The 22,010-nt window shown below is 48.8% G+C and overlaps 7 protein-coding genes across 7 annotated transcripts; 5 read left to right on the top strand and 2 right to left on the bottom strand.

The window, feature by feature from the left end:
* Nucleotides 1–623: 623 nt before the first annotated feature.
* ARB_00087 (uncharacterized protein) lies at nucleotides 624–2,221 on the top strand (the record flags this gene model as incomplete). The annotated part of the gene is made up of 3 exons (XM_003013594.1): nucleotides 624–1,001; nucleotides 1,059–1,291; nucleotides 1,360–2,221. 3 exons carry the CDS (start codon nucleotides 624–626, stop codon nucleotides 2,219–2,221), a joined length of 1,473 nt encoding a protein of 490 aa, XP_003013640.1.
* Nucleotides 2,222–3,487: 1,266 nt separating this feature from the next.
* ARB_00086 (uncharacterized protein) lies at nucleotides 3,488–4,154 on the top strand (the record flags this gene model as incomplete). Its single annotated transcript, XM_003013593.1, has 2 exons — nucleotides 3,488–3,525; nucleotides 3,623–4,154. The coding sequence occupies 2 exons, from the start codon at nucleotides 3,488–3,490 to the stop codon at nucleotides 4,152–4,154; spliced, it is 570 nt and encodes a 189-aa protein (XP_003013639.1).
* Nucleotides 4,155–5,326: 1,172 nt separating this feature from the next.
* On the top strand, nucleotides 5,327–6,554 carry ARB_00085 (uncharacterized protein; the record flags this gene model as incomplete). Its single annotated transcript, XM_003013592.1, has 2 exons — nucleotides 5,327–5,347; nucleotides 5,547–6,554. The coding sequence occupies 2 exons, from the start codon at nucleotides 5,327–5,329 to the stop codon at nucleotides 6,552–6,554; spliced, it is 1,029 nt and encodes a 342-aa protein (XP_003013638.1).
* A 530-nt stretch (nucleotides 6,555–7,084) lies between these two features.
* On the bottom strand, nucleotides 7,085–8,462 carry ARB_00084 (uncharacterized protein; the record flags this gene model as incomplete). Its single annotated transcript, XM_003013591.1, has 5 exons — nucleotides 7,085–7,371; nucleotides 7,481–7,511; nucleotides 7,650–7,773; nucleotides 7,957–8,043; nucleotides 8,173–8,462. The coding sequence occupies 5 exons, from the start codon at nucleotides 8,460–8,462 to the stop codon at nucleotides 7,085–7,087; spliced, it is 819 nt and encodes a 272-aa protein (XP_003013637.1).
* Nucleotides 8,463–11,401: 2,939 nt separating this feature from the next.
* Nucleotides 11,402–13,189, bottom strand: ARB_00083 (serine peptidase, family S28, putative; the record flags this gene model as incomplete). Its single annotated transcript, XM_003013590.1, has 3 exons — nucleotides 11,402–12,629; nucleotides 12,701–12,915; nucleotides 12,977–13,189. The coding sequence occupies 3 exons, from the start codon at nucleotides 13,187–13,189 to the stop codon at nucleotides 11,402–11,404; spliced, it is 1,656 nt and encodes a 551-aa protein (XP_003013636.1).
* Nucleotides 13,190–16,133: 2,944 nt separating this feature from the next.
* Nucleotides 16,134–17,504, top strand: ARB_00082 (uncharacterized protein; the record flags this gene model as incomplete). The annotated part of the gene is made up of 1 exon (XM_003013589.1): nucleotides 16,134–17,504. The coding sequence occupies one exon, from the start codon at nucleotides 16,134–16,136 to the stop codon at nucleotides 17,502–17,504; it is 1,371 nt and encodes a 456-aa protein (XP_003013635.1).
* A 1,798-nt stretch (nucleotides 17,505–19,302) lies between these two features.
* Nucleotides 19,303–20,662, top strand: ARB_00081 (C6 transcription factor, putative; the record flags this gene model as incomplete). The annotated part of the gene is made up of 2 exons (XM_003013588.1): nucleotides 19,303–20,154; nucleotides 20,246–20,662. The coding sequence occupies 2 exons, from the start codon at nucleotides 19,303–19,305 to the stop codon at nucleotides 20,660–20,662; spliced, it is 1,269 nt and encodes a 422-aa protein (XP_003013634.1).
* Between the last annotated feature and the right edge of the window lie 1,348 nt (nucleotides 20,663–22,010).

Genomic DNA, 22,010 nt, shown 5'->3' with positions numbered 1-22,010 from the left:
GATGAGTTATCTGGTTAGTTGATGATGGCGTACGGAGTACAGAAGCGCCCTTTTCTCAATCGAGGAATGCCCTGGATTGGATGGATACCAGCGTGATGCAAGGCACAAACCGCGTCCCTGGCCCAGCGCCGTGCCTGGCTGGCGAGGCTAGTAATAACCATGGTCGCCGATGCCACACTTCTTAGTTAGGAGATTGCATGACCCCTGGCAGCCATTAACTTGCCCCAGATGGCGTCCCACTAAATACGCCCGCATTCGCCAGTTAGTTCAAATCTCGCCGTCAACCTCCTTTTTGCGCTCGACTGCTTTTTAATCTTCAAAAAGTGTTTTTGCACCTCACTTCATACACTCTTTTGCGAAACCTGCCTGTCACTCCTTTAGTGCTACTGTCGAGACTGTTCCCCGCGTTCCATTCCTTTCTGTTGTGTCCTTTCCTACACGGTCGTTAGAATAACTGCTTGGATATTATCCTTCCCTTTGCCCGTTTGTCTTTTATCAGCCATTCTTTACTACCGTTCAAGAGATACCGAGAGAAAACGCTTACCGCAAGGGTTACTGGGAAAGAACAGAAAGGTCAGCATTGCGCATCAGCTGTGCGACAAATTCTGTTATTGAAAGTCGATATGTTGCGCATACCAATCTGGGCGTCAGCCGTCCTTTTCTTCCTTGCCGGCCCATCCCAAGCTGGACACGCCGATTTCCATAGTTATACTTCTGGGTTCAGCCGTCATCATGGAGGAGGCCACCAAAGATTCCATCGGTCCGTCCCTGCACTGGAAGCCCATGGGGTGTCCTATATTGAAAAGAGAGATGGCCAATGTCAGTTCCCCACGGATGCTGGACTGGTGGCTGTTACCCCAAAGGCGATGAATGCTGGATGGGCTATGAGTCCCGACCAGCCCTGCAAGCCTGATAGCTATTGTCCCTATGCTTGCCCCCCCGGCCAAGTTATGGCACAATGGGACCCAAAGGCGACTGCTTACACCTATCCCGCTTCAATGGTACGTCTAAATTATTACTAGGAAGGATAGCAAACTCGCCTAACTCTTTCTTAATAGAATGGTGGTCTTTACTGTGATAAAAGTGGAAAGATTAGCAAGCCGTTCCCCGAGAAGCCGTACTGCGTTGATGCCACGGGCCCTGTTAAAGTCAAGAACAGCTGTGGAGGAGTGGTTTCTTTCTGCCAAACTGTCCTTCCAGGAAATGAGGCTATGTTAATCCCTACCAGCGTGCAGGATACCGCAGATCTCGCAGTTCCCGATCCGTCCTACTGGTGCTCAACTGCTGCTCAGTATGTATTAAAGAAAGAAGATAGTCATTTTACCCCTTGTTTCCCTTTGCTAACTTTCGCTCGTCTAGCTACTATATCAACCCTCCAGGTACTGACACTGATACTGCCTGTGTATGGGGAACTAATGCCAACCCATGGGGTAACTGGTCTCCGTATGTCAGTGGTGCAAACACCGATCATAGTGGGCAGACCTTCCTGAAGCTGGGCTGGAACCCCATCTATCTGGAAACGACAACTCCCTTCAGGGATGAGAGCCCAAAGTTCGGTGTCAAGGTTGAATGCGAGGGATGCAATGGGCTCCCTTGTGAAATCGACCCAGCCAAGAACAAGGTCAATGAAATCACTGGCAGTGGTACTGATGGTGCAGGTGGTGCTGCCTTCTGCGTCGTTACTGTTCCCAAGGGTACCCAGGCCACTATTGTCGTCTTCGAAGGGGGTAACAGTGGTGGCTCCGGTGATTACGGACATGGTGATAAAGATGAGAAGCCAAAGGATGACGACAAGAAAGAACCCAAGCCATCTTCAAGCTCTTCCTCGCCCGCGCCGTCGTCCACTCCTTCAAGCTCGTCCTCTACGCAATCGCCGACCCCTACCTCTACATCCGCCTCGTCCAGCTCCGAAAGCACTCCGACGCCAACGAGCTCTTATCCGAGTAAGTCTAGCTCTACCACGTCATCGTCTGCGACTGCGGCTTACTCCACCACCTCGAAATCTCCAGACGCCTACATCCCATCGCCTCACGTATTTATTGAGAGCCCTAGCTCTTCCGTTCACCATCCCACCAATGGCTCCTCAATCAACATGCCAACGCCTACCAACTCCGAAAAAGCGCCTGCTCCAACTCATAATAACGCTGCTTCGGCTGCCGCAATCTCCATTATGAGTCTCACGCTTAGCTTCCTGATCGTCACGATATTCGTGAACTTTTAAACAATACAAAAAAAAACAAAAAGGAAAAGCGGAAAGCATGGAGTAATTGACTGGGATTGGAAGCGCGTTACTTTTTTTAATTTTCTACTTTTTAACTTCACATTTTACCTGATCGTCACCCCTTTATATATTCTTTGCTACTTTATTGCAAGAATATAGGCCTATATACCCCCTTATATTTGCCGCCCATCTTTTACACCTTTATTTCTTAATTCACCCTTCACGATGAGATTTACGCGTAGGCCGGGGCTTTTTTTATGACACTTGTGGAACCCCCTATGATTTTTCTAACATTTATACCCTTCTGATATCCCCCTTTATATCTTATTATCTTCTTGTATATTAATTTTATTGATAATCATGGCTTCAAAACATGTCCCTTGCAGGTATACATGTTTACTATTCTTCTTGCTTTATGCCCACCCTCCGCCCCCTATTTAGAGCATCCACATCCCCAAATCCAGCAGGCAGCCGTCCTTTGCTCCATGCAGTTGCGTATATTTTAATCATCGCCTAGATCGCCTCCGTAACCTGAAGCTTGGTATTAGTCAGCGAGAAGAGTATCATCTAATGCGTGGGCACGTTATTTAAAAATTCAATCATCCAATCACCTTTTTGAAATCAAAAATAGAATCCAATCAAAAAACAACACCGAGCTTAAACTGTCGAGTAGACTACATCGAGCTAACAAAAACATCCTAGAGACCTCGAACTATCTATCTACAAATCGCACGAACAATAAACTGGGCAAAACCAGCAGCCACAAGGATATTTATCGCTATGGTACGCCGTACTCGAGACGCGCCCCAGCTTGTTAACTGCAAATGGTGGAAGCGAGGCCACTGCCAGAGGGGAGACCTATGCTACTTCCGCCATGATCCCTGCCTACAGGGCGTTGACCAGAAGGCTGATGCGCCCACGGATTCGAGCGATGCGAACGCTACCACTCGAGATTCCAGTAAGTGCCTCAGTAAAGATACTATTGATTCTGCTTTGTATTGGTTCCTGGCGTAAGAACATGTTAAAACATCGGAGAGTCTCGGAATATAATCAACAGTTATCTAACAGCAGGCTTTTTCACAGATAAACCGTTGCGGCCTCGCCAACCACACGGCTCGTCCAAGGCACCTGAGCATTGCTCTATCTGCTTAGAAGTTCCGAAAATATACGGCTTATTGACTAAATGCGATCATGTATTTTGCCTAGGTTTGACATCTCCAATCGCTGCGCATGTTGGAGCTTCCACTAACGAACTTGATGGCTAGAATGTATTCGACGTTGGAGAAATCCCAAGAAAGATCCAAGTAGTGGCGACAGCGACAGCTCTTATTCTGGTGAATCATCTGCGATATGGGGCTCGAAATCAAAAAAATCTTGTCCCTTATGCCGTAAGCCCAGCAGATACGTTATACCCTCCGCAATATTTCCTGCTCCACCAGCAGGTACAGGAGACTCCTCCAAAGGTACAGTTGAAAACGAGGCATCATCCTCCAATCAATCTGAAACCAATGGAAAATCCCATACCACACCTAATCCCTTGAAGATGTCAATCATCAAAGAATATAACCGGAGTATGAAGAGGATACCCTGCCGGTACTTCCAGACTGCTGTAAAAAACTGGAAACAAGAGGTAGACGAAGCAACAGGAAAAAAGAGAGAAGCGCCTCCATTTCGACCAGGATGCTATTTTGGAAACAAATGCCATTACGCCCATATTGACCCTCAGACCGGCCAGCCATATATATTCGATGCCGCTCTCATCAAAGAGATTGACAGAAAGCGATCACGGCGGAAAACCCAACGCCGAGGATGGAGTGATATGTATGATTATCCTGCTTTCTTTGGTGGTCTAGAGCCAGATCTTGAGTATGCTTTTCTATCTTCCTTTCTAGAAACAGGCAATGATTGGGATATACTTGATGACAGCGATTAAGACTGGCATATAGGAATTACACATCCTAATGACCCTTCCAATGATGAATCAGTATAGTCATATATTATTGGCATGTTTGTAAAACATGCTAGGGTATCTTCAAGTAGCTTTTTACGTTGTCATAGCGACCTCTATATTGGATTGTAACAGTATACTGGATTTTCTTTTAGCATTAATCTTAATCTAACAGTTTTGTACCTCCAAGCAGGTATAACAAGTGTTCATCCATGCATTTAAGGAGGTGTTGTTCTCGAGCTAATTCCATGTGTCCTGCATTGATTATGGGCGGCGAGCGAGTACATTTCGTAGGCTAGTATTTCGTTTGGGAATTTCTTTGATGACCTGCTTCCTCTCCTAAAGTAATCGTAACTTGCCATTGTTACATAAATGGCTTGTTTTCAGAGCATATTGGATATAGATGCCGCGTTGCACTGTTCATCGGTGGCGGCCTGTACCCTGATATGTGCCGTTTCCTACCAGGTCAGCGCAAATCTCACAGGGCTTGGACATCTGCATTAGGCGGACCATGACTATGGAATCCCTTAGACAAGGATCAACCTCGCTCACGGGCGGCGCGAAGGACTGTTTGGTATTGATATCTTGTCCCTGTGCCGTCAGTCTCAAGCCTGGTCCGCTTATCCAATTTCTATGGCTGATCGTCCGGCAGCTTTCTGCTTCTATCCCGCCTGCAACTATCATGTTCAATTATCATAACCGACCCTCCAAGATCTGCTGCAGGGCCTAGTATTTCCTAGCATGGATCATCTACCAGCTAAGCTGAAGCAGGTAGAATCATCCATGATCCCTCAGATCAGTAGGGCGCGAGAATGTGCCTTGTTCCGCGGCAGAGGGGGGGATTGAGAAGCAGAAAATGTCTGCACCAGTTCTGAATGTATGCTATGCATGTATAGTTAAACGAGTAGACCTCTAGGCTCCGTGAAGTCCTAAGGCGTAGCTGTTGGGCGCAAAGCTACGGCGCGAAGTTGTTGAAGTCGAGGTGCAAAGAGCCGAAGATGCTCCCAAGCAAAAAGCGTTTCCCGCGGTCAAGTTGACGTCGACGTCAACGCCAACTACAAGCATTTCTTCCTTGACCGCACATACAACAGCAACGCCATAGATACGGCATTTAATTTTATTGTATTTTACGAGATGATTTACTCTTGCTAGCCGAGATGCCGTTACCCAAGCAAACTGTAGGTTGTCTGTTCTTCTGCCTCTGCATATGGCCGGCACCAAAGTCGTCCGATGACGTCGTTGTATTTACAACCAGCACCACCACACATCGCCGGAATGCATCATTTACTCGGATTTCTATATTTCTCTGCATTTATGAATACGGGCTAATGTTTTGTTCTCCATATCCAACAGCAAGACTTAATATTCGCACTTCAGGCACTCGTCTTTCGACTCCGTCAACTCAAGAAAGAACGGCAAGGCTATTCCAAGGCAAAGCATCGAGAGCTTGCAAAGCTGTTAAAAGAAGGCCGGGAGGACTTTGCTCGTATAAAGACGGAAGATGTTATTTCGAACGATAACCTGATAGCGGCCCTTGAGGTGCTTGAGCTGCACTGCGAGCAGCTGCAAGTTCGGGCCAATATTCTGGACCATCTCGCTTTTGGGCAGAAGAAGAATAAAACGCCAGTGAGGCACAGAGGCAAGGCACAACGGGATGCGAGATTGAAAAACTCTGCTGGCGGAGCTAAAGCTGGTTCGCATCCTGCTGGTGAGGGAACCAAACCTACCTCTGGGGGTGGTTGGGGGATATGGAACCTCTTCGGTTTCTCTTCGACGCCTACTTCTTCATCACAACAGCTCGCAGAGAGCCTGCCAGGTCGTTCACCAGATGAACCGGTAGTTCAAACTGAGGGAAATGATGGAGATGTTACAGAACAGCAATATGAGGTTTATATAGACCCTGAACTTGATCGCTCCGCAGCGGTGGTTTTCTATTGCTACGCCCGAATACCTCGTGATGTCCCGGGCCTATTAGAAGTGAAGAATAAACTATCTCTACGTTGGGGAAGTGATTTTGTCAGCAGAGCACAAGATGACGACGATCTGCCGGTAGAGCTACCGGAGATTCTGCTGGATAGACTACGAGTTCGAAAAGCCCCGGAGTCACTCGTGGAGAGCTACTTGACTGAAATTGCAAGGAGCCATGGGATACCATACGGTGATATCATCATAGACGAGGAACAGGAAGCAGGAATATCAATAAACGATGCTCACCCAGCAGAAACAAAAAACGGCGAAGCACGGTCAACACAAGGGGCCTCTGGGGGCTCCGAAGCTCGTTCAGAGGCGAGCAATACAGCTGCCGCAAAGGACACTGCGAGTAAACTTGGAGGCATACCCGAAGTAGATGAGCTTGCCCGGAGGTTTGCTGCTTTAAAGAAATAAAATGAGCTGCCTTCACATCTTTGCATATATCAACCTACATTCAATGTGTGTGTTGTGACATTCTATATCTTCGGGCCATTAGTTATATGATCCGATTCTACGTGAATAGTTGACATAGTTACCACTAATTATGCAGCATCGCCTAACCATGATATTTGACAAACATAAACTACAGTCCTCAATCATTAAAGGGGGAGACAAGTCCGCCTTTTGGTATCACAAGGGTATTTCATCGTCTACTGGAAATCAGCCAAACATCATGATAAAAAAGCAGGTTGTTAAATATCCTCCAGTTGAAACCTGATAATGGCGCTAATACTGCCTTCAATACCTGGAGACCCCAGGAAATGGCTGGGACTTGGTTGGGTACCGGTACGGGACAATGCAAAATCGCTAGGTTGATCTCCACCCTTGTATTCTCACATTTCAAATGGAGGGAGATAGTGGTTGCAAGGAACAGCCAGTGTAGCAAGTCCAATTTTTTAAATCAAGGGTATTGACAAGGTCATAACCACCTAGGCAGTGGCTCCTTATCCCATGTCCACTTCCTGCTCTCCCGCCTCCAACTTATCCAACTGGGAGAAAAAGGAGGTGCTAGGTATAGCTAGTTGTAGGTGGTATTCCGCGATGTCGAAACTGTCTCTACAATCCATTGTAGATTCGCTAGTCCTCGAAACCCATATTTGAGGAGTTCCTGGCTCCCTAGACGAGGTTTCTGGAGACTGGAGCTGCGAGGGTAGTTGGTCTGCTGGGCGGGTACAGCGGCGGACAAGATGTTGACTTTCTTTCCACAAGGCATAGTAGAATGCTGCGTTGGCTGTGACAGCCGAACATACAATTTCAATTGAAGCCCACTAGTTATACAAGCCAAGTCAGCCACCTTTATGGCGATTAGAAAGGGATGTATAGGTTTAAAGATGGCATACCAAAGTTCGGGACTCCTGGGAGACGGAATGACTAAGAATTAGGGGTATTCTAGTGACGGTAATTGCGACTACCAGTGTACCAACAAGGAAAAGGAGGGTTAATTGGACCTTACTATGTATGCTATTGTTAGAAGTGACTTAATGTAATATAAAATAATTGAAGACTTACGTCTGAAATTTGAGAGCACTCATCCTCCAGAGGAGTGGTATGGGAAATAAAATGAGAGCGAGGTCGGTTATTATGTTCAAAGATGCCATGCAGAGGAGATTCACGGTTCCCTTTCGACACAGATCTATATATATCCAATAATTAGCTTCACATACTCTTTTATGCTGCCAATAATGCTGCCAATATGTGTATTTTGGACTCACGATGGTTATACTCTGGTCTCCAGGCACTATATAAGGGAAGTTGCCTGTTAGTATTCGCATAACTAGCGCTTGGTTTAACATCCTGTAGATAGGAGAAAGCTTACACGTATATGGGCCGGCATTCAAGTAAGGTCGCAAGGACGATGATGATGAATGTCAAAAAAATGAATGAACGGAGAATCTGAATAGCTCTGTGAACTCGAATTGACCCCGTTTCCAGTCGGGTGTAGAACTGGAGAAGGCATAACTTCATGCACCAGAGACTAGTTGATAGGGTCAGCTGCTGGTTCACGTTTCTCCAACATGGGAAACACACTTACAACATTGCATAAGTTAAACGAGCCGCCATGACAAGCTTTTGAAACAGCTCCTCATCTTTCTGTGAGAGCGGCTTCTCTAGGGAAAAGTTCCAGCACATGCAGACGGTCCGGAGTAGCAAGGGGAAGAGAGAGGCAGCCATCCAGCTATCATCGGCATGCCACCTCTGCTGCTGCATAGTAGGGAACCATTTCAACGTCCCCCCAATACGCACAAACGAGCGGATGAGAACCTGAAGAGTACAGATCGCGGCCGCAACCACGATCTGCGTTTCTTCTGAGGTCCATACCATTGGGTATTGAAAGGACCGGCAACATGATCATGAAGACGTTTGCGAGGAGAAGGTCGCGTCTCTTAGCATCCGTATGAGAGAGAGGAAGAGGCCGATTTTGGTATTAAGAAGCAGCTTTTCTGAAGGGAAGGGATATCGTTTTCAGCCTTGTGCTTGCTTGTTCCATGAGAGGAAGATGAAAATTCGGGGCCAGGAAAGGGAGAAAGGCTGCCAGCTGTTGATCCCCATGTGGGCGCTGTATTTCTTATATCCAAACAGCATGATGACAGAGTAGGGGCTCTGGGCTATGCTCTGTTCCCGGGGCCCCGTCCGACCCTCATGCCATCAGCTCGTGGAGGTGAGCCAGGTAGCCCAAGCAAGTCTGACTGGCGCACGAAGGTACGAAAGGTACCCACGACATGACTATACAGCGAAGCAGCTCGTACAACCTCGCATATGTAAAAAGAAAAGAGCCAGGTAGCATGTATCCCTCGGTACCGTCCTATAACTAACGGCTGTAACTCTGGGTCTAAATAAAGAGCACGCTGAGAATTCGTACAGCCAGAGATACCGTGAGAGTTGGCCTCTTTGGCAGCCATAAATGTCCATGCCCAGTAGATTAACGTAGGGCCCGTTGAGAAGACAGCGGGAAGTAGGTATGGATTCATGCAGTCAGATAGGACAGTTAGTTACCCTCTGCCAGCCTTGTTTGAAAGATCTCTCGAGCAGAGTCCATACTGGGTCTCCTGCGCAACTTCAGCCGAAGGGCTCTGGCAGCGTCCGCACATTGGCTGCTTTCTTCAGATTCGGGCTACATGCTGACAGTCTGCGTGTAACCAGCCGTCTTCTTCGCTATTAATAGCCATAATTAGCCGGGGTTGCGGTATCTGCAGTCATCGAGGCTCACTGAAGTGTTTTTTATCTGCTTGTTCACTTCGAGCGTTGCTGGCTCCGGTCCCCCTTTTTTACGGTTGGCATTCACGATTCATGGCCCGCTGTCTAATCTTTCTGTCGTCTCGGTGACCCGTTGATGAGTTCGTGCATGTCTTCTCGTCCCTGATGGTGGGCGCCTGGAGCCTGGAAGGCATCTTGGTGTGAATGTGATACAGGCAGTCTCCAGGCTTGTGTCAGGGGCTGCCGGCCGTTGAAGAAATCAGGAGAATCCTGGCTCGTGGAGGAGCGAAACTGGTCAACCACGGACGAAATATTCAACTAAAAATATAAAAAATAAAAATAAACAAGGATAGCTCATCCTTCGTCGGGACGTACAGGTGTATTTGATGCGATTTCATCGTACCGTTTACAGGCTTGATTGCTTGTTAAACCGACGAGCTAGTTAACTAACTGATAACTATCACCAATATCTACGGCACAAGTAGAGCTTCAGATATACAGATCCCACATTGAAAACCACCTGTGCAATGCATGGCTATATCAGTCACCACTATCGCAGCCTCAGGAGCTTCAGAGTCAACGGTCTCGGAGATCAGGGTAACTTGTATCTACAGCCATGTCCATGCAAGGTTGGTCTTCTCTGTCGAATCCAGGGCAGCCAGCTCAATACACTCTTCTCTGCCGGCAGTTCACAGTGTATACTCTGTACTAGACCGCGTTTCATCCTGTCTATTGTCACACGCGGACATATGCAAGAAGAGTTGGTGCCGAAAAGCGCATGGCATACAGGCCTCTGGACGCCATATACCCAATCACTGCCCGTTCAGCCCGAAATTTGCCTCAACATTCCTTCATGAGGGACAAGAAAGACGTGTTAGCCGCTCTTGTGATATGAGAAGGATTCGGCCTGCTTGCCTGTGAGTGCTGAGATGCTGTGAAACCCATGGCATGGCGATCACACCACAGGCATTGATCCCTTCGTTTCTCTCCCTTCCTTTTCCTCGGAGGGTATCCCAGGGACTGGCCATATTTTTCAGTCGTTGATGAGTCGGAGAAGCCTGGATATCTTCATGTGTGCGGTTTTTGCTGCATCTGTGAAGCAGCATAGGACGTGCTGGTGGTCTTTGTACGGGTCGGGCGAACCAGCAAGGATAAACCATCCTTCACCTTCATGCACGTAACTACAACGCAGAATGTGCGGCGTCTGCCGTGAAAGGACCATCGAGTGAGCTGAACTTACTCCATAGTACGCGGGGTTGTTGGATGGTGGATGACTGGATAGGTGGAAGGGCCTTCCTGCGGTCTCCCCTATTATATCTAGTTATTTGGCCGCGAATCTCACAAAGCCGCACACACGTGGCATATTCTCTCATAGAGAAGGCGATAATGCATTGTGATATTACATACGGCTGGTTTTCTAGTCCTTTGGCTTTCGTCAGTTGTGCTGGTTGCCGTCGGGTTGATCCATTCTCATTTGTAGGTGGCTCAAAGCTAACTAGTTAAGGGGGACATAGTTACGAGCAAGGGATGCACAGGCTGTAAGTTCATGACTCGCGGGTAAACGGCAGTTATATTTAGAACTACCCAGGTGCGAAGAATTACTGTGATATTGCTGTATTCCGCTGCGATAAGGTTGAACTGTATTGCATATTGAATTGGGGTTTGGAGTCTGCATTCCCTAGAATTGGTATGTGGCGATGGCTTCCGGGATCCAGGATTATTAGCAGCTTCTATGATACCGCCCTGAATTCTGCTTTGACTTACTTTGTCTTTTTGTCTCGATAGTGCCATCTTGCCTTTGTTTGGTAGATTAAATTGGTGCTACCATTGATTCTCCTGCTATGCTTGCATTGAGATATTGGTTGGCATTTGGCTCATGAGCCTCTGAAGCTAATAATCCTTGTTAGGGAGAGGTGTCTCGCAGGCTGCTTGGAGAAGAGGCAAGTATATAGATATATTTATATATATATGATATGCTAGAGTGGATTTATATACAGTTTCTAATCCGTTAGGATAACTCATCCAGACATTAATCATTTTTCATTTTTTGATATCATACCGTTCATTTAATGCTTCTTGAAGCAAGGAAGCCATTCCTCCAAGGCTGAGTGGAAGAGATTCCTGGAAACCTCGCCGGGCTTGAAGTAGGTGCGGAAATCATAGACGTGCTGAGCGTTGGGGATCAGGTAGCCAAAGATCTTCCTGGGGCCGGTGGAAACGTTGCACTTGGGGATCTCCTGAGAGACCTTGACGCGAGGAGCAAAGGGCTCGGTAGACAGGGGAGAAAGGGTGTTCCAGGGGTCGTACTGGCCACCGCTCCAGTAGACGTTGGATGGGCGCATATTCCAGCCCTTGGTGGCACGGTTAGTCTTCTCCGTCTGGGGTTTGACGGGCAGGTATCCGCTCTTGACGCCGGTAGGGAACTGGCGGTAGCAGAAGTCCTGGTTGTACTTGATGGTCTGATACTTGGAGAGGATTGGGTGCTGGGGGTAGTTGACGGTCTGATAGTAGCCCCATTCACTGCAGTACTGCCAGATCCAGCTGATGAAGTCTGGGTCCTCGCTGGGCTTGTCGAGCTTGCACTCCAGGGGCTTCGACTTGTCGGTCTGCTTGCAGTTGGTCATGGCATTGGCGTTGACCATCTCGGCGAGCGTAGGCCAGGCAGCGAAACGTTCGGCCATAGCCTTGTCTCCGAGCGTGGGGGCCCATCCCTCAGCAGGGGCGGTCTTGTTGGTCTTGGGGTCGACCTCGAGCCAGTTGCAGAACTTGCCGACCTGGCCGTCGGCGCCGGAGGACTGCCAGCCAGCGTAGGCAACGATGAGCGCGGCAGTGAAGTCTCCATTGCTGGCTTGCTCGGCTCCCTCGCCCAAGAAGAGCTTCTTGATGGCAGCCGCGGTGTCATTGCGGGAGAGCTGGCGGTCGATGTACCTGTAGGCAGCGCGGATGTCCTTGGTGCAGTTGCCCCAGCCGTAGGCAACAAGGCCCCTGTAGACCTGCTCGTAGTAGACGGCCATGTCGATCTGGGCCTGCACTGGGGCTGAAGAGGCCCAGGAGGCGTATATGGTCTCTGGGTATCTGTCACGGGTGAAAGCAGATCGCATGCCAGGGTACGAGCCACCGACCATGACCCAGGGAGTGGCATTGGGCCTCAGGTCATCGTTAGGGAATGACTTCCGCTTGAAGTCCTTTGCGAAGTAGGGCAAATCAGCGAGAGCCTGGTCGTTGTTGAGATACTGGAAGTGCTCTGGGGGGGTCTCGACAGTGACCGGGAAGGGGGTGGATTCCCCATAGTATCTTCAGCCTGTCAGTTTTACGTCCAACACCATGTATGATATATATATATAAACAGAGCAGACAAGACGTACCGGTGCTCAAAGATGATTCCAATGCCGTGGAACTTCTTGGTTAGCTGCCTGAAGAAGTTGGTCTCGTTGAAGAGATATCTGTCTGCATATCTCTGGCCAGCGGCCTCACCACAGTCGAACACAAAGACGGGCCCGCCTGGCTTGTAGTCCTGCTCGTTGATCCAGAACCGATGCTTGTAAGTGCCCGTCTTGTTGCTCTTGTGGTCAATTGGCATCTAACCCGGCCGTCAGTCTGGTATCCATATATACATCCACAGCAAAAAGGGGGCTCCCTACGTCAACGGTCTCTGCCTGGGGGCTGCCAAACTTGGGGCTGTCCATCACAGCCTTGAAATGGCCTGGATCCAAGGCCAGATCCGAGCTGTAGCCCATCATGACAGCGTCGTGCATGTCTTTGCCCAGCTTGGAGCCGGCGAAGCCAAAGGTCGAGCCCGTGCCCGCGAGGAGGGCGAGGGCAGCGCCCTGGATGAAGCAGCTGGAGAACTTCATGCTGCTGGTCGAGCGATATCAATCAACGAGTAACTGGGCCTCTGGAGAGGAAGCAGAGTCAGAGCCCTCTCCCACGGGCCCGGGAGGCAGCAGGCCATCGGCTTTTTATATCTTTGCTTCTCGCCCTTGCCGGCCGTTGTTCTCGTGTCCCTTCCCCGTGTCCCTGTGGGGGAAGAAGGGCTGATCCATCCATCCATCCTCGCTGCCAGTGTCCAGTGGGCCATGCGGTTTGGCTGGTATCAACAGCACAGATAACTCGCAATTAACTATAATACGAACGAGTTAAGGCTTATCCCCGTCCGACCCTCACCCTCCGGGGGCGAGGAGGATATCGAATTGCAGCTGGACCTGGCCGGAAGAGGAGAACGAGAACGGCTGGCTGCCGATGCCAGGGCTGCTCGATATTACGTTTATCATCATAATTATCATTAGCTGCCCCCCAAGGTTATTGAGTATCTCCTTTGCTACCCGCCCCTGGGATGATTATTGCATTGCACTGCTGAAGCGAATGAGAATGATCCCAGCCACGGCATGGTCAAGGTCAAGGGCCAGACACGAAGAGGGGACCATTCCTCCGCCTCGTATGGGGGGGGGAGGCGAACCTGATCTCAGATTGCAGAAGCTGGAGTATCACGCACCAGGGGAGGTCATTTATCATAACGAACACATCATGGGCGAGAAAGGTCGCACGAGCTGGCTCTGCTCCGGCTCGCTGCAAGAAAATGATCTGCCCTTTGGCGCCTTGTTTGCTTTTCACAAGCCAGGCCTGGGGTTGGGCATCCGGCCGTCATCGAGCCAAGTCAGTTGCGAGCCATCCGCCATCCAATCTCCGCCTGTCGACAGGCAAAACCAAGCTTTTAGCGTGACAGCTTGGATTGCAAGGGGACGAAAGTCAGAAAAGATAGCAATTTCTCCATTTATAAGAGGCCGGAGACGGCGATCTTCCCTGTGATGGAGCAAGACTCAGCCCACTTCCCCCGGCCAGATAATAAAAAAAAAAAAAAAAAAAAAAAAAAAAAAACAAGCTAACAGTATTGCAAAGCAGATAACTCGTTAATGTGTGGACACACCCTGGGAAGGTAACGACTGAGTCTGGGTGAATTATATGGCCGGGGATTCATTCAGACGACGAGAACGTCCCGAGAGCTGAGATGGTGGCCGCCGGGTGATGAGGACTCCAAGAAATGCTGGACTGACTTGCCTCTGCTCAAGCCTGCATGTTTCCCCCGCGGGGAATAAGATCCCCATCGCTGCCGGTCATCCATGGCTGTTGTTGTTCTGCTCGCTTCAGGCAGCCCCGGACACGCATGTTTGGTCCGCGGTTGGCTTACCCCTGACCCCTGTCGATGGGCCGCTGGCTCGGGCGAGATAATAGGCGAGAGCTGATATCGCCAGGGATGCCGAATAGCCAGACGAGAAACTTTCAGCTCGACCTTCCAGAACCATCATTAGATCGGGATGGATAATGGGATCCAGTTTACCGCTCTTTAGCTCCTTGTGGAGGGATGGGGGATGGCTAAGTTATGCAAGAGTCCTGTACGGAGTAGTTATAGGAAAGCCAGCATCATTTTCTTGCTATTAGTTACCACTATCTTGCACTACGAAGCTCTAATGAAGCAAACATAGCAGTGTATCAAGCGATGATGGTGGGTTATATTGTGCAGTTAATGAGATACTATGACAAATGTTTGATCTGTAGGATAACGACTGCAGCGCTGTCTGCCGAGATGGAGGCGAACGCAGGCATAGGGTAACCTACGGAGTTTTTTCCACAGGGCTCACACTTGCTGCAAATCATGAGTCTGGTCCGACCTGTTCCCCTGAAGGTAGAAATGGCATTTCTTGGCCAGTGAAAAAGCTGTTACGGAGTAAAGGAAAGGTTAATTACTTGGCCAACTAGTTATTGAGCTCTCTGCAAAAGCATCAAGCGACTATATAAAATGACCCTCAACAGGCGCCCACTTCTCCTGCAAGTAAACATAACAAGTATCGACACCAAAGCATCTATCCGAAGTTAATTATAAACCCTATCCGGACTTCATGGTCTGGCCGTTCACTTTGCCAGCGTGCTGTCATGCCTCATGCTTTATGTTTCTCTTCGGTTGGGGAGAGCGAGATGCTTTTGGGGTATCGCTAAGGAGCGTGGAGGGAACCATTAATAAAGCATAGTCCTTGATGGAATGAACCTATCCTCTATAGGATTGGAAGTGTCTACCACTTTTCCGCGAGGCAATACATGCATCGGGGAATAAATATGCTGTAAGAAAGGTAGATAGCAGATAAGATCTCGCTATAACAACCCAAATATAGCTTCTAAGGCTATATCTTACAGCGCTGACTGAAGAACACAGTATGTATAAGCACATACACATGGCATCGAGGGATGCCTTTTGCCTCCTCCATGTTCCTTTCAGCAAATTGATTGTACCTCGAACGCAAGGAAATACTCCCGTTCCAGTGTTGTCAGGATCAGATCCAAATACCCGGCTATTTTTCGAATGGTATCAGTATATATTGTGCACGCAAACTATCCAGTTCCTTCCGATAGTATGGCTGCAGCAAAAATAGGGGCTCATTAGACCTGTTCCATAGCTCTGTCCGATTGCCATGAGGGATGAGTTGTTGCGCTGCACGGGCTTGAATGCTGCTTTCTTTGTGGCAGACACATTCTAGATCATCCCTAAGACTCTCGAGAGGACATATTAGCAAGGCTATGCAGGTCGACAGATAACCACCGTGCCAGATAATCTCCGAATCGACCATTTTGCTGAATAACGGCCTCAGTGAGGCCCGTTTTGGGTATATAAGGTGTCCAATGTGAACGTCATTCCAGGGTTATTGTTACCCATCGAGCAAACATAACAAGTATCAGTCAACAGCTAAATCAGATATCAAGACGTTAGACATCGATATCGTTTATCAACTACCTTGCTTGCAGCTCACCATGATTGCATCAACCCAGAAGTCAACCATTATGTTTGACAATACCGCAGCAAAAGAGAAAGCCACGGTCCATTTGTCCAAGTCTAACGATTCTTGGAGCCCAACTTCATGGACTACCAAGAAAACCATCATCCAAGAAGTCCAGTACAAGGACCCCAAGGTTCTGCAGGATGTTTGCAATACAATCGCAAATCTACCGCCTCTGATCACTCCCGAGGAAATTGAAGCTGCCCGAAGCCAATTCGCAGAAGCAGCTCTCGGAAAGGCATTCGTTTTACAGGGAGGTGATTGTGCCGAGAGCTTCCATGATGTTCGTCCTCACATCGTCAACCAGAAGGTCAGACTTCTCGAAGAGCAATCCCATATCTTGTCCCAGGGGCTCAATCGACCCGTGGCTACCGTTGGGAGAATCGCTGGTCAGTATGCTAAACCTCGATCTTCTCTGTGGGAAACCCTGCCTGATGGGACCGAGGTACCAACATTCCGAGGCCACAATGTCAATGGACCAGAGCTTTCTGAGCGCCAGCCTGATCCTCACAGACTGTTGCTCGGATACTTCCATTCTCAAGCTACCCTGAATCTCATACGCGGACCAGATGCGCTCTCCACACCGCCCATGGGCTCTTTTCCATCCACTCCCGCTGATGGCGAGGAGGGAGCGACTAAGAGAGCCAACGGTGGAACAATTTATACATCACATGAGGCCCTTCATCTACCTCTCGAAAGCGCCTCAACTGACGGCCGTTACAACACCTCTGCCTCATTCATTTGGATCGGCGAGAGAACTCGACAGCTTGATGGAGGCCATGTCGAATATGTGCGTGGACTGCGAAACCCCATCGGAATCAAAGTTGGGCCTACCATGACTGGAGAAACATTGGTAGAACTGCTGAATTGCATCTGCCCCAATGCTCAAGACCAGGATCATATTGGCCGCATTACTATTATCACTCGGTTTGGAGCGGACAAGGTTGAAACCGTTCTCCCACCCCTAATCCAGGCCGTTCACAAGTCTGGCCACAGACCGCTTTGGATGTGTGATCCATGCCACGGCAATACTTGCACTGCCAGCTCGGGACATAAGACACGCCATATCAGTTCTATCCTCCGGGAGGCAACGACATGCTACCGGGTTCATCGGGAGAACGGCTCTACCCTTGGAGGGCTCCATCTCGAACAAACCGGAGAGTTCGTTACCGAATGCGTTGACGGCTCGGACATGGGATCAGAAGAGAAACTCGGCACGAATTATCGAAGTCTCTGTGATCCGCGACTGTCATACCTGCAGGGTTTGACTGTTGTTCGTGGGTTCGTTGATTTCGCACAGCACATTGATGCAAAGTACCAGACGGCTGCAGGAAATGGTGTCTAACCGTGCGTTAGCCTTGGATCCTTTTTTCCATATGTTTTTACTGCGAGAGGAGGGAATAATATCTTACCGTAATTTCTGTGAATAACCTTCGAGTTGCTGCTTTTGTTTATATTCTTACGCTATTTGAACCACACAGATAAACATGCAATCGAAATCATTTCATATAGACTATGTTGACAGTTCTCCGCACCCTAAGCGCATAAAGAGTAGTGACATTGCCAGGCAGAATGAGACTAACGGCCAACCCCTGTACCCAGAGAGACGGCATGCGTGATGGCTAGTGTCGACGTAGAATCTGGATATATATCGGACAGAGAAAAAAGTAAAACCTCCTTTTAAGGTCCTCGGACCGAAGCTGGATCCATTTTTAATCCTCCGTCGAAGTGGAAGTTCTTCAGTCGTTTATATTATTCTCGAACATGAATAGAGCAAACCCATAAAATTCCCACGTTCATTTTCGCTGCACTACCGTAGAGTTGTAGTCTCATTTCCGACACTGCCGTGCCGCAGGGATAGGTAATGCAACTGTAGCTGGGACGTATATTATTGCATCTTGCGTTGTGCGTCAAGCCATGTACTCCATACATCATATTGATGACGACATAGACACGTTTTGTCTCATTGTATTGATATACGACGGGCCCATGGATATGGCTCCGTGGTTCTCTCCGTGCATATACGAGAAAACTTTTGATATAGCCAAGCAAGAGCCAAATCTATCCCAGCCTCTATCGACGCGACATGCGAGTAAGACAGCCCTAACACTCCAGTTAGTGGGAGCGTGAAGGACGGGTGGCGGGATAGACAGGCATTCACCACCCGGAATAGGCCAGCACAAAAAAAAAGATGTGCATATGTAAAAAGGAATATAGCACTCCTCCAGTGGTCTTTATGCGAATGAACTGCATCCCAGATCCCGATGATCGTGAGCATCATCTATCCATTCTGACGTGGTGTTTAGGAATAGCAGGAAGGGAGGCTCGGACATCCAGCCGAGCTTACCAACAGTTATCACCTTTGCTCTCATAGGACGAAGGAGTCGCAGGTCCTCATAGATACATCGATCCTCGAGTCAAGGCTTGATTTACGCAAGTCAGGTGCACCAGAGTGGTTGAGAATAAAGGTAACCCGAGATATTGAAAGAGTCGGAAAGCCAAAGCTAGTAGCTATCCTAGACAAGATAGCTGGGCTCTATGGACAAGAGTTGAACCATCGTTGTATTTGGCATCCAGGCTGACCCCGTTGGTTTTCTCCCCACTTGGAACACAGGCTGTCTCAGAGACATGGACACTGTTGCTGCTGCTGTTGTAGCAGATGGAGATTTCAGGTGCCATCAATGCAACAAGTCCTACCGCCGGCGTAAACAAGCCTTTCCCTTTCCCAATTCCCCCCAACTGTCGGGGTCCAGAGTGCTAACTCCACCATCTAGGCGATCTTCGAGACCGGCACCGACGCCGTTGTCTTAAGTCTGCTAATCACGAGCGAGTCTCAAAGAGAAAGTCTTGCGAAACTTGCGCACAGAAAAAGTTGCGATGTTGCTTGACTCGTCCAGCATGTAGTCGCTGTGTTCAATCACAGACAGCATGTCACTACCCACCCACTGCACGGGTGCACCAGGTATGTTACTCTGCTCGCCCTTTAAATTTGTGTAGGCAGCAAGAGAAAACCTTGTGGGTTGAATCAGCCGTTAATCGAGGTTCATTGTGGTGTCTCTGTGGGCTAGGACGATACCGCAGTGACAGCAAGGGACTCAACATCGATCGGTGAAGCTCACGATATAATTATCCCTGCTCCAAGTATGCCCTACAATGATGGCAGTATTGCCACCTCTTCTGGTTCTCAGGACAGTAGTAGCACTGTAGCCACCTTTCCGTGGAGTCCAGAGGTCGGTAATGCGGATCTCATGCTTCAGAATATCAATGATCAAGCATTTCCCGCCCTCGAAATGTCAGCATCAATGGGATGGAACGAAAGCTTTCTCCCCGAAAATTATCCTTCTGAATATCACAGTGAGCTGCTCTCATACTTTTCTCAAACACCGGAGCAACATCATATATCGAAACTGCCTGGTCCCGGTGAGCCGCTATCACTTCCTCAAGTTCCACCACTGCTTTCTTCATCTGGTGCTTCATCGTCCATAGGGCTAGGGCTGTCTCCAAATGGCGACTTTAGTTGCGACGAGGACTTCTTTTCAAACAACTTTCTCCCAGGACACAGTACGGTCTCTAGTAATACCGGAGAACTCTTCGAGGAACTGTCTCGGAGGGTGCGCGATTATCCCAAAAAGATTCTTCAACGTGATTTTTGGTCACCGTTTATCCACCATAGCCTGTATCGCTGTGCACAGGGAGGTATGGCTGAGCCGTTGGGTATAGCACTGGCTTGTGCCTCTGCGTACGACAGTAGTGTCGAATCAAGCTCGAGCTTTATCGATACCATGATAAATACTCAGCGGGAGAAGCTGATCCGAGAGTTCCACCTGTATGTGGATCAGCCGGAAACATGTCTGGCTGCGCTCCATGCTGTTAGTGTTTATCAAATCCTCAGCTCCTTGGATGATCGGAGCACAACAACAGGCCCCGTTGAAGTTGATAGGCCGCAAACGGGATCGGGACTGGCAGCCGAGTTTCATATTTCATTTTTATTAAAGGTACATCCCGCATGCTTCCATTCTTCGCAATTCGAGGAATTTTTTTTTTATTTTGTGGTGGCAGCTAAGGGGGCTCACAAAGTTTTGATAGATGACTCGTCGATTGTGTAGTTTATATAAAGAAGCCGTCACCTCAGACACAGAGACCGACTGGAATCGCTGGAAATTCGCAGAGTCACTGCGACGATGTGTATTTTTTGTCAACTTGATCAATGTTCTAGCAGCAAGATGTCGCAGATTCCACTTCGATTATTTTGAGCCTTTGGACGACGCCCTCATCCTCCAAATGCCTCTCCCCACCACAGAGGAGACATGGAGGGCGGGAAATGAGACCCAGTGGCAGGTATGCCGGGAAGATACCCAGTTCATACGTCCAGCCCCCACGCTGCAGAAGCTTATGGAGATAGATGACGCAGGCCAGCTGGATCGTGCTACACTTACACCACTGACCAGAATTATCCTTGCCTGTGCAAGGGTGAATCTAGAGGCCGACTGGAGAGACGGATAGTTCTACCCGGGGTATTAGTTTCCCTATATCTTTGGTTAATTTCTTCCAACTTATATACCATTAGGCCACCTATTATTTGAACTGACATTCAGCTTGCAATTTTTTTTATGAGAACCAAATGAAACCAAACACCCTGAAATGACTGCCATATTAGCATCGACAGCGTTTCAGAAATGCCCTTGACAAAAAGCTCATGTATGTAAACAGTTAGTTATTGAATCAATTGATAACGAGGATTAGTTACTCACATTGATCTGAGGTCTGGTCTCGCATTAAAACATTACACACCAAGAGAGGCCCAGGCTCTCAAACTAGATCTAGTCGGTGACACATCATCCCACCTGGGGCTATGCAATTGACAGAGTTCTGATCTCAGGACCGCAGAGCCGAACTGGCGGAGGATGGGGTGATGTGTGGTCGAACAGCTTGAGGTAACTAGTTAGTTAACCAAGAAAAAAAAAGCGACACGGCGAGACCGGCTTAAAAAGGGGGCTTCGGGCCGGGCCTGGTTTATCCGGCAACTTATCGATGCAGCCCGGTGGACTTGTGGATAACTAGGTGGAAACTGAGCTGGCTCCGTCGCAGGAAGAAGCATTCAAGCTCTGGTTGTTTGTTTATTTTCCTCTTTTCTTCTATTTCCTAGCATCTTTTGATCGTTTAAGTTGCTTGATGCAATTGAAGCGCCTCCCTATACCCCCTATCTAGGCCCCTTTGCCCCTCAAAGACACCCTCTTTTGCCCCTGAGCCACGGCCCGGCTTCTGCTGCTATTCTCTATGTCTGTGAGCTTCCACTGGTTATCACATGGTCAATGGGACCACCGGCTGAGTAGGCAGCCCATGGCCAGTTTATCTCGGACTATACGGTGTTGGCCGTCCTTTTCATTCGTCTGAGGGTATCCAAGCCTGGGTTGGTTAGAAGCCGAAAGCAGAGGGATAATGTCGAGCTGCTCTCAGAGTGCTGTATTTGCCATTGTGACCTCTTGCGGTGTTCGATATACTCCGTGGCAGTCGATTGCATCACTAGTGCTCATCAAGCATGGACCTAGGTCCTCCGCTGTTATCTCGGCTGGGGAGGGCTGGGCCGGCCATCTGGTGTGCCATTGTAGTTACTGGCCACACACCCCTGTGGTTGGTGAAAGATGGGGATGAATTCTACGCGGGGGCTATGGAAAGGAGAAAGCCCTTGATTATGACAGCCGCAGCAGCAATGATAGGGGCGAGGACAACTAAGGCCTCCTGTTTGCAAATATATGAAACAGTGGACGGGAGAAAACAAGAGAGCAAGGTATAACTACTTGAGACTCAATTTAGTGCTTTGACAGCTAGAATGCTACCGCAATACTACAAC

This window comes from Trichophyton benhamiae, assembly GCF_000151125.1.
Source record: "Trichophyton benhamiae CBS 112371 chromosome Unknown contig00074.8, whole genome shotgun sequence".
In the NCBI taxonomy this organism is placed as follows: domain Eukaryota; kingdom Fungi; phylum Ascomycota; class Eurotiomycetes; order Onygenales; family Arthrodermataceae; genus Trichophyton; species Trichophyton benhamiae.
Note: the sequence above shows the minus strand (reverse complement) of the source record. Positions and strands in the feature narration are given on the sequence as shown.